At 53.4% G+C, this 15483-nt stretch overlaps 1 protein-coding gene across 1 annotated transcript in view; it reads left to right on the forward strand.

Moving 5' to 3' along the window:
• The first annotated feature begins 1455 nt into the window (after positions 1-1455).
• The window catches only part of SMAD6 (SMAD family member 6), a 39105-nt gene continuing 25077 nt past the window's right edge, over positions 1456-15483 (forward strand). Inside the window, exons 1-3 of the mRNA XM_088172705.1 lie at positions 1456-2467; positions 5057-5113; positions 6867-6944. Of these exons, the coding sequence (XP_088028831.1) occupies positions 1708-2467; positions 5057-5113; positions 6867-6944 (895 nt within the window). The 5' untranslated portion in view covers positions 1456-1707. The remainder of the gene's footprint in view (positions 2468-5056; positions 5114-6866; positions 6945-15483) is intronic.

Below are 15483 nucleotides of genomic sequence, written 5' to 3' on the forward strand. Positions count from 1 at the left end.
CCGCAGCAAATTCCCACCGATCCATCCAAAGGCTGGGAGAAACTTCCCCGCATCCCCGGGGATGGAGCGAGGATGGGCAAAGCCGTTCTTGCTCCGAACCCCCGGATCCGCTTCCCTGGGCGCGTGCCCCGGCGGGAGTGGCTATTTTTCAGGAATGTATTTATTTATTTATTATATATTCGGGGAAGGGTTATTTGGGATGGGTCCTATCCAGGGGGGGGTGCAGCTCCCCACGGGGCACTCTGCCGCTGCGGCCGCGTGGGGCGGGACACGAGGCCGCCGCTCCCGGCGGTGCTGCCGGTGAGCCCGGGCTGGTCTCCATTCCCCCGTTCCCCCGGAGAATCGTTGATTTCCCCGTTGATTTCCCCGTTGATTTCCCCGTTGATTCCCCCGTTGATTCCCCCGTTGATTCCCCCGCTGCCCGCCCCGCGGGGACCGCGCGGCGCCGGGGCCGCCGTTCATTCACGGGCACGCCGGGGTGGGAGCGGGGCGGGGCCCGCGCCCCGCAACGACCAATGGGAGGCGGCGACTCCGCGCGTCACGCGGCCGCGGACCAATGGGAGCGAGCCGGGCCTGAACTTTTGCCACGGCGGACAAGTTGATACATCGCGGGGGTGTGTCCGGCGCGCGGCCCGCGGGGAGGGGAGGGGGGGCGCGTTAACCCCTGCGCTGCCACGACCTACTTCCACAGCGCCCCGCTCGCCCACCCCCCCGTCCCGCTCCGCCGCTCCCCGCGGGTCCATCCCCCCCTCACGCCGCTCCCCGGCAGCGCGGGGCCGCGCGGGGCTGCAGGACGGGCGGGCGCGGGGCAGCGCGGGGCGCGTGTGTCTTTAAGCGGTCGGAAACCCGAGCCGGTGTTTGCGCAAGGGCCGGTGCCGCGCGGAGCCGCCGGAGTGTCTAGACTGGCACATGATGGGCGGCAGCCAATGGCGGCGCCGCTCGCGAGGGGCCCCGCGCGCGCGCCCCGGCCACACAAAAGCCGGCGAGGGGCGGGCGGGCGCGAGCGGGCGGCGGCGGCGGCCCCGGGAGCCGCGCACGGAGCGCGGGGACCCGCCGGACCGGGGCCGCGCCCTGCGATGCGGACAAGGGACGCGCTGACAACCGGCCTGCGCTGCGGGCTCTGCTGCTGCTGCTGCTGCTTCTTCTTCGCCTTTCTGATTTAATTTTTTTTTTCCCTGTATATTTTTTTTTTCAATTTTTTTCTTATACTTTTTTTTTTTTTTTTTTTTTAAATACTATTTTTGGCTGAAGGGATCCGACGCCTCCGAGCGGCCCCCGGCGCCGGTTCCCCGCCGGGCGGCACCCCCGCGCCGGGAGCGCTTCCCCGCTCCTCCCCACCTTGTATGGTGGAGCGGCCGCGGGGCGCAGCCGAGCGCTGCCCCGGGCTCCCCCCGGCCCTCGCCCCCGCCGCTCCCCGCCCGGCCCCGCGTTGGCAGCCGATGTAGGGCACGGCGCGGCGCGCCCGAGCCCCAGCGCCGCCACGGGAGCGGCCCCCGCGGCGCCGTCTATGCCCGCGCCGCCCCGCCGCCCCCCCCATGGTGCGGCCCCGCCGCGGGCCGTCCGAGATCCGCTGGGCAGCAGCGCCGCGGGGAGTCCGGGCTGCTCCGGGGCTGCGATGAGATAGAGCCGGCGGCGGAGCGAGGAGCCCCGCGGAGGAGGGCGGGGGGCGGCGGAGAGCGACGCGACCCCCGGCCGCCCGCGGGTCGTATGTTCAGGTCCAAACGCTCAGGGCTGGTGCGGCGACTTTGGAGGAGCCGCGTCATTCCGGACAGGGACGGCGGAGATGGGAGCGCCAGGAGCGGCCACGACCTCGGAGCCACCGGCAGCTGCAAGATCGCGGAGAAAAGCCCCTCGGCGGAGCTCCGCGCGGTAGCGCGCAGCCTGCTGCTGCGGGAGGCGGAGGAGCGGCGCGGGGCGGCGGGCGAGGCGGCGCCGCGCGGGGACCCCATGGCGGAGCGGCGCGGGGCCCGGCTCCGCGCCCCCGGCTCCGCGCCGGAGAGCGACGGCCGGACCGTGACCTGCTGCCTCTTCTCGGAGCGGGAGCCGGGCGGACCCCAGCCTCCCCCTACCGCCGCCGCCCCCGGCCCCGACGGCGCGGCCGACGGCGGCTCCCCGGAGCGGCGGGGCCGGGAGGCGCGGGCGCGGCTTCTGCTGCTGGAGCAGGAGCTGAAGGCCGTCACCTACTCGCTGCTGAAGCGGCTGAAGGAGCGCTCGCTGGACAGCCTGCTGGAGGCGGTGGAGTCCCGCGGGGGGATGCCCGGCGGCTGCGTCCTGGTGGCCCGCACCGAGGTGCGCCTGGGGGGCCTGGCGGCGCCCCCGCACCTCCTCCTGGGCAAGCTGTTCCGCTGGCCCGACCTGCAGCACCCCGCCGAGCTGAAGCCCCTCTGCGAGTGCCAGAGCTTCGGCGTCGCCGACGGACCCACGGTCTGCTGCAACCCCTACCACTTCAGCCGCCTCTGTGGGCCAGGTGAGCAGCGGCGAGTTGGGTCCCCCCGCCACAAACAGCCACCGATTTGGGGGTTCGGGGTGTCTGACCCCTTCCTGGGTTTATCCCAACCCTCGTGGGCAGCGCTGCCCCGGCCCCGCGGTTTTGCGGGGATGCGCCTGGTGCGGGGTCCCCTCCGGGCATCCCCCCTCTCTTGGAACGAGCGGTTCCAGTTGTGCGTAAAAAGCTCTTTCTCATTATTGGTTTGGGTTTTTTTTTTTTCCCTTCCCGCGGAGTTTCCCCGCTCTCCGGGAGCCGGAGGGGCGATAATCGGCGGCTCCATCCCGCTGGCGCCAGCCTGGCTCGCTCGTATCGGAGCCGGGCGGTCACCGCCGCCGGCTTAAAGCCGCAGGCGCTTCGGGGGGGCTGCGGGGATGTCCCCGCCGCGGGGATCCCCGGACCCGCGGGCACATCTGGGGCTCCTGCATTTCCCGGGGGTTTCTCTATTTTTTTTATTTTTTACCCTGGGTAAAAGAGGTGAGCGTTTTCAAGGCGTGGGTTTGGTTTTCTTGAGGGTTTTTTTTTTTTTGTTTCAGCAATGCTCGATCGCGTGGCCGTGTCAGCAGGGAATAGTTACATGGTGCAGAGACATGGTGGAGTTTGAGGTGCAGAAATCGAAATGATATTTAACAGGCTGTACAAAAATGTAATGAAACTGGACAGCTGGATTCCCACTGCCAGAGGGCAGGGTTAGATGGGATATTGGGAAGAAATTCTTCCCTGTGAAGGTCTGGAGGCCCTGGCACAGGGTGCCCAGGGAAGCTGGGGCTGCCCCTGGATCCCTGGAAGTGCCCAAGGCCGGGTTGGACAGGGCTTAGAGCAGCCTGGGACAGTGGAAGTTGTTCCTTGCCTATGGCAGGGAGTGGAAGGAGATTATCTTTAAGATCCTTTCCAACCCAAACCATCCTATGATTCTATGCTGACTGTCCCTTTTTTTGGCAAGAACTTTGATTCTATTATTTCTTTTGCAATCTGGGCTCCTTCCTCGCTTTGCATCACTTCTTTCAAAGAAACTTCTTTTCTGGGCGTGCTTCTCCCAAAGGTCGCTAGAGGCTGGAGGCAGCTTTTTTATTCCAGTTGGAGTTGAGCTGCGTTTTCAGGAACGGGGCATTTATTTTAGAAACGGGAGAAGTTTCCCAGTCTCTTTCCTGCAGCCGTGGTGGTTTTCCCAGCGGTGAGCCAGCCCTGTGCTGGGAGTAGTAGAATGCAGAGCTGTTATCAAGTGGCTCCTTATCACTTTGATAGTGGGTGACTGTGCCAGGACCCCACCCGCGCCGGCTGGGCGCTGGGAACAGGAGCCAAGAGAAGGCCTTGGTGCCCTTTTCCACAAGTGGCTCCCTACAGGGATCATCCTGGTGGTGTTTCCCACCCAGTTTGCTGTGGGGTGATGTAGCTGAGGGGTGTGAAAGCTTTGAACGAGTCCCTGGTGACAGCAGGTCTGGCTGTTACATCCACATGGGGACATCTGCACCTTTATTTTTTTTATTTTGGGATTTATAAGCACCCTGTGAGAAGAGCACCCTGTTCCCTTAGAGGGGAGTGGGGAAGCTTTTCTGAGAAGCAATAGGTGGCCCCAGAGCTGTCCCACGGGGGATGCTGAGGTTCTTTCTGATGGACTCAGTCAGGCTGAGCTGCAGGTGCTGGCTGGGTGCTCCTGTGTTTCCGTGCTCTGGGGTCAGTGTGGTGCCACTGGTGAACTTCACAGTACAATTTCTCACTGAAGTCAGTGCCTGCTTAATGCTGATGCCTTGATACAGCCCATCTGCCTGCACACTCAGTTTTGGCAAGTCACAATTCAAAAATCATCACTATCATATTATGGAAGGGGAAAAGAAACCCCTCTAATCAGGGTTTGGAGTTGGTGAAGGACCTTCATCGACCTTCCCCATGGTCTTGACCCTCGCAGGAACAGCGAGACCTGGTTGAATGACCTGATTCAGCAAAGCACCTCTGAGGACTTGCTGAACTTGGAGCACATGACTGCTCAGTCCTGCTGCTTAAAGCCAAGCTCAGGAGCTTTGGAGGATGGATTCAGGGTGAGGGGGATCACTGTGGCCTCTGCTCCTGAGCTGCTTCTGTGCCAGGGCCTTTTGGGATGGACCAAAGTTAATTGGGTGGCTTGGTGGCTTAAGCCAGCCTGGCTCTGGTGCCAGCCCTGTGTGCCAAGAGGAGTCTTTGCATCACCCAGTCCTTCTTTTCAGTGCTTGTGAAGTGTTTGGGGAGCACTTGTTAAGCCCTGTGTGTTGGAGTCACGGATGGAAGGTTGTCTCCCAAGGCAGATGATGGAAATGTGGTTCTTGGGGAGCAGTTTTGTGTGACTCAATCTGTGGGTGTCCAGGCACAGATATGGGGCAGGGGGTGCAGCATTTTCAGTAGCAGAGCCCATTTTAAAAGTTCAACATGGAACTCCCATTCTTCAAAAATTAGGAAAACCTTGGTCTCCAGTTGCTTCCAAGTGTTTTGTTTTCCATTGAGTGTATAACCTTGGAAGAGTTCCTACCTCAAGAGAGAAAGCAAGAGGGTTTGTTGATAAACTGAACACAGAACTAACCTGAAGTTTTGTTTTTCCAGAGTCTCCACCACCTCCCTACTCTCGGCTGTCTCCTAACGATGAGCAAAAGCCACTGGGTACGTGTTTTGTCTCTTTTGATCTCCAGGGAACTCTTTCATGGTGCAGCCCTGGTGCTGGTTCTGAGACAGCCCTACCTGGCATGTCAGGCAAAAGCCAACAAGTCGGGGTTTTATGGCTGCTCATTATTTCTGAGCAAGCATCAGCTGACGGGTTTTAAGAAGTAAATGGATGCCAGTTTATCCTACCAAATTACCGTGTAGACACATGCATATTTTCCAAAATAATATGAAGCTCTATTTTTAATGAAGGCGTAATGAAAGGTTACCAGACGTCATGTTTTGTCTGTGTGTGTAATCTGCAGGAGTGGGAGCTCCTGGGTGCCATTTCCATAAAGGCCTGGCTGTGCTGCTCCATGCAGGAACCAGCTATTACCCTTCCTCTGCTCCTCACAAAGAGATGGAAAGTCTTTGAAACTCAGCCCTGTGTCATTTCTGAATGGGGTGTCACTTTTCCTGAGGAATTAGAAAAGGTTTTCCAAACCAAGTCGGTGAAAGCAGCTTTGGGGTGGGTAGGCTGGGTGTGGAGTGCAGGGTGCTGGAGAGCCTGGCAGCTCTGGATCCTGGATCCAGATGGATCCTGGTCCTGTGTGCTCCACGTTGGCCTGGAGATGTTTTGAGCTGGCATCGCTGCATCCTCACCATCCTTTCTCAGCCCTGCTTTTTGCTCAAGTAAATGGGAAGCAAAGACATGGGAGGGAAGGGAGCAATCCCACATCCCTCTTGGATTTCTTGCTGGGATTGATTCAGCTGGGGGCTTTCTCCCTTTATCCCGTGGCCAGTGATTTACTGGTGTTCATGGCCAGGGGGAGCTGCTTTTGCTGCCATGGCGCAGGGACAGGGAGGAGACAAATGGGGTTTGGCAGGGATAGGAGGGGACAGCAGTGCCTGCCCGTCCCACCCAGCCCCGGGGGAAGGCAGGAGCTGCCCCTGCCAAAGGTGAGTCCCTGCCCTGCCAGGCCTGGGAGCTGCTGGCAACTCAGCCATGTGCGCACCCTGTGCCCGGCGCCTTCATGGCCACAGGGCTATGACCAGAGTGGCCTGCAAGGCCAAGTTGGTTGTTGGTGGCTTTTTTTCCTTTTTTTTTTTTTTTTTTTTTTTTTTTTTTTGTTAGGTGTGGAAGCAAAAAAAAAAAAAAAAAGGAGTTGTCCCTCCCTGCTCTCCCCCTTCCAAGTTAATTCCCTTTAGAAACTGCTGGTGCTGCAGGGAGAGATGATAGTGAGAGACACGTGACTTTATTAAAACAACAGCCAGGGGTTGAAATTTGCTTCACTGGCTTGTTTGATTGGAAAAATAATAGTTAATCTGTGAGCAAACAGTTGAGCACTTAATTAGAGGGGTGTAAGCAAGAGAGAATAACAAAGACTCTTAACTTGTTAAAACAAAGTTTCCTTCGCTTCAGCAAAGAGGAAGGAAGGAAGCAAGAATAAACAGCTTCAAGAATTTTAATGGTGATAATTAAGTATAGTAACTCTGACTTGTTTAGAGGCTTAATGTAACTTTATCCAGTAAGCACCAAGTTCCTACTTGTTTGATCAACTTAACTGGAGTTATTTTTGTGGTCGAGGCAATTCAAACTTTGCATTTGCGTGGTGGAGCTACAAAGTTAATCGCTGCTTTCTGGCTCTGTGGAGAGTTTTTCTCTCGGGGAGGTGGTGGGAAGCCGAGCAGCCACGGGTGCTCACGTAGTGCTGGCAAACAGGACTAAAAGTGCTTTCTTTTTTTTCTTTTTTTTTTTTTTTTTCCCTCCCAGATCTATCAGATTCCACGTTGTCTTACACTGAAACAGAGGCTACAAACTCTCCCAACGTCACGCCCGGAGATTTCTCAGGTTGGCAGCTGTTGGTGCCTTTCCATGCTGGGGGCTGGTGGTGGGGCAGGACATCAGGAGAGGATTGGGGTCCTGATCCTGCCCTTGGTTTGTGTTTGGATGCGAAGAGAAGGACAAAAAGAGCAGTCATTTCAGTTGGTTTTTTGAAGAAGTCTGTGCTGTGCTAAGATGCTGTTTGTGGGATGGGCAGGGATGTTTTGGGTCATGCGTGGAGGCCAACCTGGAGCAATGCCAGGCCGCGGGAGTGCGGGCCCTGGTGGCCATGGGGCTGTGGGAGCCGTGAGGGCCGTGTGGGGCCTTGGCAGCCATGGGGGCCCTGGGGGCCGTGGCCACCATGGAGCCCTGGCTACTGTGGGGCCCTGGGGGCTGTGACCACCATGGAGCCATGGCTGCTGTGGGGCCCTGGGGGCTGTGGCTGCTGTGGGGCCCTGGGGGCCATGACTGCCATGGAGCCATGGCTGCCATGTGGGGCCATGGCCACCATGGGGGCCCTGGCTGCTGTGGGGCCATGGCCACCATGGGGGCCCTGGCTGCTGTGGGGCCATGGCCACCATGGGGCCCTGGCTGCTGTGGGGCCCTGGCTGCCTTGGGGCCGGCTCTGGGCCCTCCCCATCCCCATGGCAGGGCAGCGAGGCCCTTCCAGGGCTGCTGCTCTGTGCTGGTTCCTGCCGGCTCCGTCGGGCTGGTGTTACCTGTTGGGTCCTGGCCCCGGGCTGCAATCCCTGCTTTCATGAGCAGGCTCCCAGCTACAGAGCCATTGAAGATCTCGAACAAAGCTTGGCTTAATTAGGTCCTGGTTTTTACTCTGCCCCACCCTGCAACCTTTCATTCACTTAATGGGGCTCTGCAAGGCCTAGGGTGATTTTACCTGACAGCAGAGGTAGAGCTGGGGCTTTCCTTGGCTCTGGCTGCAGCGATCATTGCACATCTTTCTCCTTGGTGTCTCATCCCAGGCTGACTGTGTGTAGGACAGGAGGGGCCTGGTTTTAGGACCAGGTTTAATTTCTTTGGTTCACGGTCTGAGAGCTGGCTTGAAGGCAGAGGTGGGTTTTGGTGGAGCCCAGGTGCCTCATTCAGTGGCTGGGGTAGGGCTTGGACACCTCTGAGCCTCATTGCTGGGTTGCTGAGCACATGGGTGGGATCTGCTGCTCACTGGGGGGATGCTGTGAGTCAAGGGAGGTGCTGGAGGGGACCTTTGGGGTGCTGGTCCCTTGGTTGTGGTGTTTCTCTTTGTTTTCTTTCCTTGCAAGAGTTCACGGTCAGTTTGGTGAGACTTGGGCGTTCCTTGGGATGTTTGGGCCAATCCTAATTCCAAAAGGTGTTCAAACAGCACAGGGTCTGTATCGTGGCCCAGTGGCACATTTCCCTCTGGGAATTGTCCCTTCTCCTTGTCCTCCCAGGTGCCCCTGTGGTGGCAGTGCCATGTGCTGGCCCACGGGCTTTTGTTGTGTCCAGAGCAGAGGAACAGTTGATAGCAGGACTCGGATCATTCAGCCTTGTGCTCTAATAAATGTGTTTGCAACTCCTAACAAACATTCCTAGGGCTGGATGCACGTCCCTAAAGCTCCCCATGCCCGTGGCTTTTGTTGCAACTCGATAATTGGCATTAATTACAGCAGCCAAGTTGGAAACTTGGGTTCCTGAGCATGTCATGGTTTAGCTTCTCTCATGGCTCAGTCTTTATGGGACATCTGGTGGGTTTGCTGGGAGAGAAGAGAGATTTTAACTTTTCCTTGAACAATATAATGATAACATGTGACTGAGATTGTGCTGAAACCGGATCCCTGCTCTCCCCCTGTGCCGTTTCCAATGGTGTAACTTTTAATAAGAGTCTGGGGCTGGGTGATTTATTTGTCCCCAGTGCTCACAATTGCTGAAAGAGGATAAGAGCCCTGCTGAAGTTAACCCATACATGTCATCACGGGGAAATACAAGGGAAAAACCCACTTAGGCTCTAGTCTACCTGCCACATTTCAGTTTGTTTATTCTCCATTTCAACTCATTTAATAGCTCTGCTTGAAGTGTAGGTCTGTGGGAGTGACACACAAAGCACATGGTCCTCCCTGTCTCCTCTTGTGTACCAAGGGAGCTCGGTGTGCATTTAACTCTTCTTCCAAAAATAAGTACATTTTGGATCTAGCATCCAGCCACTGCTATTTATTGGTCCAGCTTTGATCATCAAAAAGGCTTTTCCTACAAAAACCACAAAATTCAATTTTGTATAACAAAGAGAGCCATTCTTCTCCTGTTGCTCCTTTACTTGATGAGCTTCTAAACAGGAGGTTTTAGCATGAAGGCAAAAGATGATTTCTGTCATATGTGTAAATTTAAAAAAAAACCAAACCTTCTTTTTGAAGTAGAGCCTTTCATGGCTATAATAGTGCCCTTAAAAAGAGGGAAAGTCTTCAGTGGAGTAGCAGGCTCACTGTAAAGTTCAGAGGAACAGTCAGTGCTAACTGGAAGCACAAGTTGTGGATAGTTGGGTGGATATGACCTGGATCCAGGGCTGATACCCCAGAGCCCTCTTCATCTCATGTTCAAAGCATTTGGCTTTTGGAACAAAGTTGTTTGTCCAAGGATCAGTGTCCAGCCACAGCTTTTCCCTTGGAATGGGGATGCTCCTGTTATCCCAGTGAGGTGCAACGGCCTGGAAAGATCTGGGTTGGTGGGAAAAGGCACTTGGAGATGTCTGACCCCAAAGTTTCCTCCTTCTGAGCTCAAGCAGTGCCACATTCAGGCTTGTGAGAGCACCAAGAGGGGCTCCATCTTTCCCTCCTTCGATTCATTTCTGCCTGTGGAGCAGAGCTGAAGAAAACCTGCTGTTTGAGGAGTTCTATTTTAAACCCAGGTGTTTCCCTGGCCTGGGCTGAGCCTGTCTGTCCCCTGGGAGCCAGCAGAGCCTTGGCCAGTCCTGGCGTCCCCGTGGCTCCCAGCCGGAGCTGGGGAAATACCAGGGAAAGGGCAAAATCCAGCAAGGCAGGAACAAAAGCTCAGCCTCGTGACTCATAATTGGTGGAACATTTGTAGTAATTTTTTTTTTTTTCCTTCCCCTCAGACTTGGCTCCTCCAGCACATGCCAAGAAGCTGCTGTACCCGTTAGACTTGCCAGGCATGTGGAGGCTGAGCTGGGATGGGATGTGGTGGTGGGGACGTGCTAGAGCAGCTGCTGTGGGCTTTGGGATTGCCTGCCTCCCTCTGAATCCCACAGGGCTATCCCTCACCTTTCCTTAAAACCCATGGAATAGCCCCATTGCTGTTGAAAAAAGCCCCATGGCAAGCATTGGCCAAAGTTCTTGTTAGTGCTGGCTTTAAATTCTGGAGGACAGGTAGGAGAGCAAAAGGTGGCCTTGCACCTGTAGGTCTCTGTGCTGCCCATTCCCAGGCAAGATGCTGGTTTATTTTTTCCAAAAATAGTTGTTTTGTTTTTTATTTTAACTTTGAAATCACTTCCCATGTGTTAAAACTCTCCAAGAGTTTCAGCTCTGGTGAATCTATGTGCTGCTGAAAACGTGCATGCTAAAGAAGAAATATTGAATTGGTGGTTTGTTGGAGGGGGGATGAATTCCTCCAAAAGCAGCAGGAAGGTGTTTTCCACCTGGAAGTGGAAACACAGGCATGAGTTTATTCCCAGCAGCTCTGCTGATGTCCAGAAGGTGCTGGGCTCTATGTGGAGATGAGCTCTGCTTGGTGACTGATGATGGTGGAGGAAAGCTGGGAATTAACAGAGAGAAGAAACAGAGACTGAATGGACAGCATCTTATTTAAATTATTTCTGTGGTTTTTTGTTGTTTTTTTTTTCTGTTTGGTTGTTTGGTTTTTATGCCTGGGAAGATGAGGAGGTTTTTTCAGGGCAGTGGTGGGGCTGGGGGCATTGGATTTGTGGAGCAGGGTCCCTGCACCACCAAAGGGAGGAAGAAGTCAGGATCATCCATCCCAGCTGGTGATTCAGCCCTGTTAAGGCAATGCCACAGCTCCAGGGAAGAGCCAGAGGGTTTTTTTTCTGCTTCCAGCAATATTTAGGATGAACTTAAGGAAGCATATTTTAAAACCCACTGAATGGAGAAAGTGAACGTCTCCCTTCCTCTCCCCCCAGAAATAACAGGCTGCAGGATTTATGCTAACAAGGAAATTTATGAAGATCCTGTGTGTTAGGAGTAGGAAAAAAAAAAAAAGCCCATTAAATCTGTCAGGCGGATGTGTGTGGCAACTGGGCAAACATTGCCCTTTCCGGGCTGGGGGAGAGATTCTGGAATTACCTGTTAATAGAAAAAAAAGGGTATTTTTCTCATTAAAAGGGCAGCAGTTTCTTGTGGGGAGAAGTGTTGGGTTTTGAGGATAGATCCTGGCTTTGCTGTGTCTCACTGCCAGCTCTGAGCTGGGGGTTGGGTCTGACCCAGCACCACCCTGGAGCCTTTTCATCCCTTTTCCCCCCCTCTTCCTGCAGGAACAAATCCTTTAAAAAAAAAAAAAAAAAAGACACAACATATCTGTGCATCCAGTTTAATCACAGACAGATGTTTGTTTGGGCCAGTAATGGTTTTGGTTTCTTTTTTTCTTTCATATTTAACTGTAGCTTTGCTGGCTTGTCTTCCCCTGTGCAGTGTAGAACAATCAGGGTTTGGCTAAAACCTCTCCTGGTCGGAGGAATGAGCCTGGTGCCAAGAGCTACTTCTTTGATGCAAAAAAATACATCCTGGAGGTGCTTTGTCAGATGTTTTTATATTAAACAGTTTTCCTCCATAGTTTCAGTTTGCCAACGGGAAATAAAGTGCATCTATTTTCCAGTGTGCTTCAGAGAGGAATTCTTTGCTGGCTTTGGAGGCTTTTCTCACATGGCTGTGGATGGCCATGGATGTTGGGATCCCCATGGGAGAGCTTCAGAGCAACAACCTGCACTCCCTGGGGGTTTGCTCAGGTGCAGCTTCTGGGGCTGGCATCAAAGGCAACTTCTCCAGCTATGGGGTGAATCATGGATTAGTCCCTGAAAGGGAAGGTGGGGAAGCTCTGGGAGCTGATCCCTGTGCTTTCAGTGCTATCTCTTTCATAGAGGTGCAGGTGTGCTTTTATATTTTGCATTATTTTATATTTTGCATTATTTTATATTTGTCTTTCTGGGGTGGTGATAAACCCACTGGAGCCCGTGGATTTAAGGAAGGCAGTGGGTTTTTCCACATTCCATTTGTCCTTACCACGCTGTGGGGCTCAGGTGGCAGCTCCTGGAGTCCAGCCATTCCTTTGGAGCAGGAGGTGAAGGGATCATTGATTGTGTAGCCAGGTGGGCTCCTCATTGTGTCCAAATCCTGTTGATAGCAGTGCTTCAACCATAAGCAGACTTAACCCAGCAGACAATATTCTACCTGGGAAAATCATAAGCAGATGAAGTTGTTCAGAGCATTGAGCAAGCAGCAATTTAAGAAATGTTTTTTTCTAAAGTTAGATGACTTGCCAATGGAAGAGAAGCACCCTAAATCAAGGCTGGAGGGAGATATTACCTCCACGTGGTTGTTTCTCCATTAAAACCCTGTGGGATAATTCATGTTGGGCCACCAAACAGCAGCTGGAGCATCGAGCTGTACCTGAGCAGGCTCCCACAGAGCCGGTGGTGACAGGCTTTGGTGGCAGCAGATTTTCATGGGGAGGTGTCTGTGGCTCCATCCCTGCAGAGTGTGGGGCTCTGGGAGCAGGAGTGAGCTCTGGCAGGGGCTGTGCAGCTCTAGAGATGTTTCTGAAGGCAGTGACAGATGTTTGTATAAAATACCCCGTGGGTTATGGGCTTGTAGTACAGAGCTTTTGGTCTTGGGATTAGCACAGAGCTCAGGACAGTGATATGGGGAGGGGAAATTAATTTTATGAAGGCTGAGGGACCACTGAAGAATTTGCTGGAGGTGGGAAGAGGTGCTTTGTGCTGAAGGTCTCCTGAGGAGGGACATCAGGTTCCTCAGTTCCTCTGAGGTTTTGCATCCTGTGCAGCAAGGAGCAGCAGCCTCCAAAAATAGTCTGGCAGGAGGGCAAGGTGTCTCCTGGTCTGGGAGGTGAGAATGTCCCTTTGTTGTTATAACCATCCAACAGGCCACACTTAAGAAATTAGGACAATCAGAGCTCTCCCTAAAAAAATCTGGGCAGCTGGAGTTCAGAAGAAGGAAGAAAAAAAATCCAAACCGGCTGCCAGAGCCTCGGGATCATCTGCCTGGAGTGGCACAGGCTGCACAAGGGTGGAAGGAGATTGGTGTTATCAATATTGGAGCCCCATGGCTGGTGCAGAGATTAAAGCTGCTTTGCAGATGATGCCTCTGTATTTGTGTGCACACACAGCTCCTGAACTCCAAAGGAGAAATTTCCATGAGGGAGCCAGGCAGGATGATGCCCTGAAGTGAGGATTCCACGGGCAGGATTTGGGGAGCATGGTTCCCTTGGAGGCAAGACACTGAAGTTCTCAGTGTATTCCAGCAGAGAAGCAGACAGTTGCTTTTTTTCCCTCTGTTACCTGGAACTGGGATGGATTTTCACAGCTAGCCTGGATGTTTTCAACCTAGAAGTTCTTGGAGAAAGTACAACACCCAGATAAAATGTGTTTTTGTCTGTGGTTCATTGAGTAGTTATGATGTTTGGCCTTGAATCACAGAATAATCACATCCCTCTCTCCAAGCACCTAGGCATCGCTCTTAAAAGAAGAAACATCAGGAAGTAAGCAAGTTACTTAAAAGTAAATTAGTTTAATCTTTGTAGCCTAAACGTTACATTCTTGCACCCTATTAGGGGTTGGATACAACTTTCTAGGTAGTAAAAGTTCCTTTGATGTAGCTCTGGTTGTGTCCTTTAACCAGCATGGATCCAATGGATCCAGCTTTGTTTGAACTTTCTTTTTTCCCTGTGCCTGTGTTTTCCTTTTTAAAGGGATTTGCTGAATACTGAACACAGTGTATTTATGACCTTTGAAAACGGTGAATGTTTTGAAGGAGGAATTTTGGCTTCTTATAGGGGACCTGTAGAGAGAGGCTTGTGTTCACAGTCCCAGTAATAGATTTTTTTGTGGCACTTTGATGAGTGAGAGGTGTTTATAGGCTTGATTCATAACTGAGTTACCAAGGTTTTCCACGGAAATAACTTATTAAATGTGTGGCGCTCACCGGAGCGATTGAAGTCTGGAGATTTGCTATTCATCAAAGGCACCTCCTTTCCCAGCCTCCAAGACCTAACTCAGCATTTTACCTCTGGAGGATGCTCAGACCCAAAAGGGCTGTGTGGTGTGGGAGCTTGAGCTGGCTTTTAGGAAGAAATAAATAAAAAAAAAAAAAAAAAAAAAAAAAAGCCAAACTGGAAGGAGGAGGGAAAAAAAAAAAAAACCTCAGGAAAACATCCCCCCCGTCACTGGGAGCTGCTGATGGTTAAACCTGGTTTTCTGGAACACTGCTTGTTTGTGTGGATTTTGCTTCTCTGCTCCACAGCTGAAAAGTCCATCCCTTCAGTGCTGCTGAGGGCTTTGAAGTGTCCCAAGCTCCTGGAACCACAGGTTCAGTTTACTGGCAAAGGAGACTCGGCTCTTTGTGCTTCCCAAGAGCCTGGGATTGGCACGTGGGGCTGTGATTCCCAGCTCTGCAGTGCTCCAGGGGATCCAGGTGCTGGGTGGTGATGGAGGAGGAGGGACATTGGCTCACTGAGGTCCCACCATCCTCCTGAGGGTTTGGGTGCTGCCTTGTCCCAGCTCTTGCTCTGTGCCTTTCTCTTGGTTGTTTCATCAAATCCTGGTTTGGATTGGAAGGGAGCTTAAAGCTCATCCTGTTCACCCCTGGTATGGGCAGGGACACCTTCCACTATCCCAGGTTTCTCCTGGTCCAACCTGGCCTTGGACATTCCAAGGATATAGCTTTTCTGGGAAACTGTGCCAGGGCTTCCCCACCTTGTCAAAAGTCCTTCTCCAGCTTTCCTGTGACCCCAGAAAATGGGTGTTTATCTGGAAAAAAGCATCACCACATGGGCAGAGTGCTGGGAGAATGGAGATTGAGGGGATCTCCAGCACTGGGGTCTGGGCTTGGGATGCTGAGAACTGTTGGATTCCTGTTTGGGTGTGGTTTTTTTCTGTAAGAACAAAAACATTTCACATGGAAATGCCTGTCTTGGCTGACCTCTTACAAGGCTGCTAATGCTGACTGGTAATGGCCTTTGCAGCTCCTGGGGCTGGAGCAGGGATCAAACAGCTCTGGCATTAATGTGCTGGACTGTGCTGCTGTCCCACCACCCCTTTCCCAGAGAAGCTTCTCCTTCAATGAGAAGCTGCTTCCTCATCCCAGGTTTTGGATATGGGAAAAAACCACCAGCATCAGAGGATATAAAAAGAATTAAACCCTAAGCTCTTCTGCCCCAGCATCTCCTTTAATCAGCCCTGCACCCCAGGTTTCCCCCTCTTTTTTTTTTCTTCATATTTCCCTAGTTTTATTCTTTAAATGGATAAGAGTTGCCTCTGATGCCCAGACCTGAAAAGCCTCCCAAAATACAACCTGTCCCTGCCTCTGCACAGGGCTGCAGTCTCTGGCAGGGAACA

This window comes from Sturnus vulgaris, chromosome 13, assembly GCF_052056855.1.
Source record: "Sturnus vulgaris isolate bStuVul1 chromosome 13, bStuVul1.hap1, whole genome shotgun sequence".
Classification (NCBI taxonomy): Eukaryota; Metazoa; Chordata; class Aves; order Passeriformes; family Sturnidae; genus Sturnus; species Sturnus vulgaris.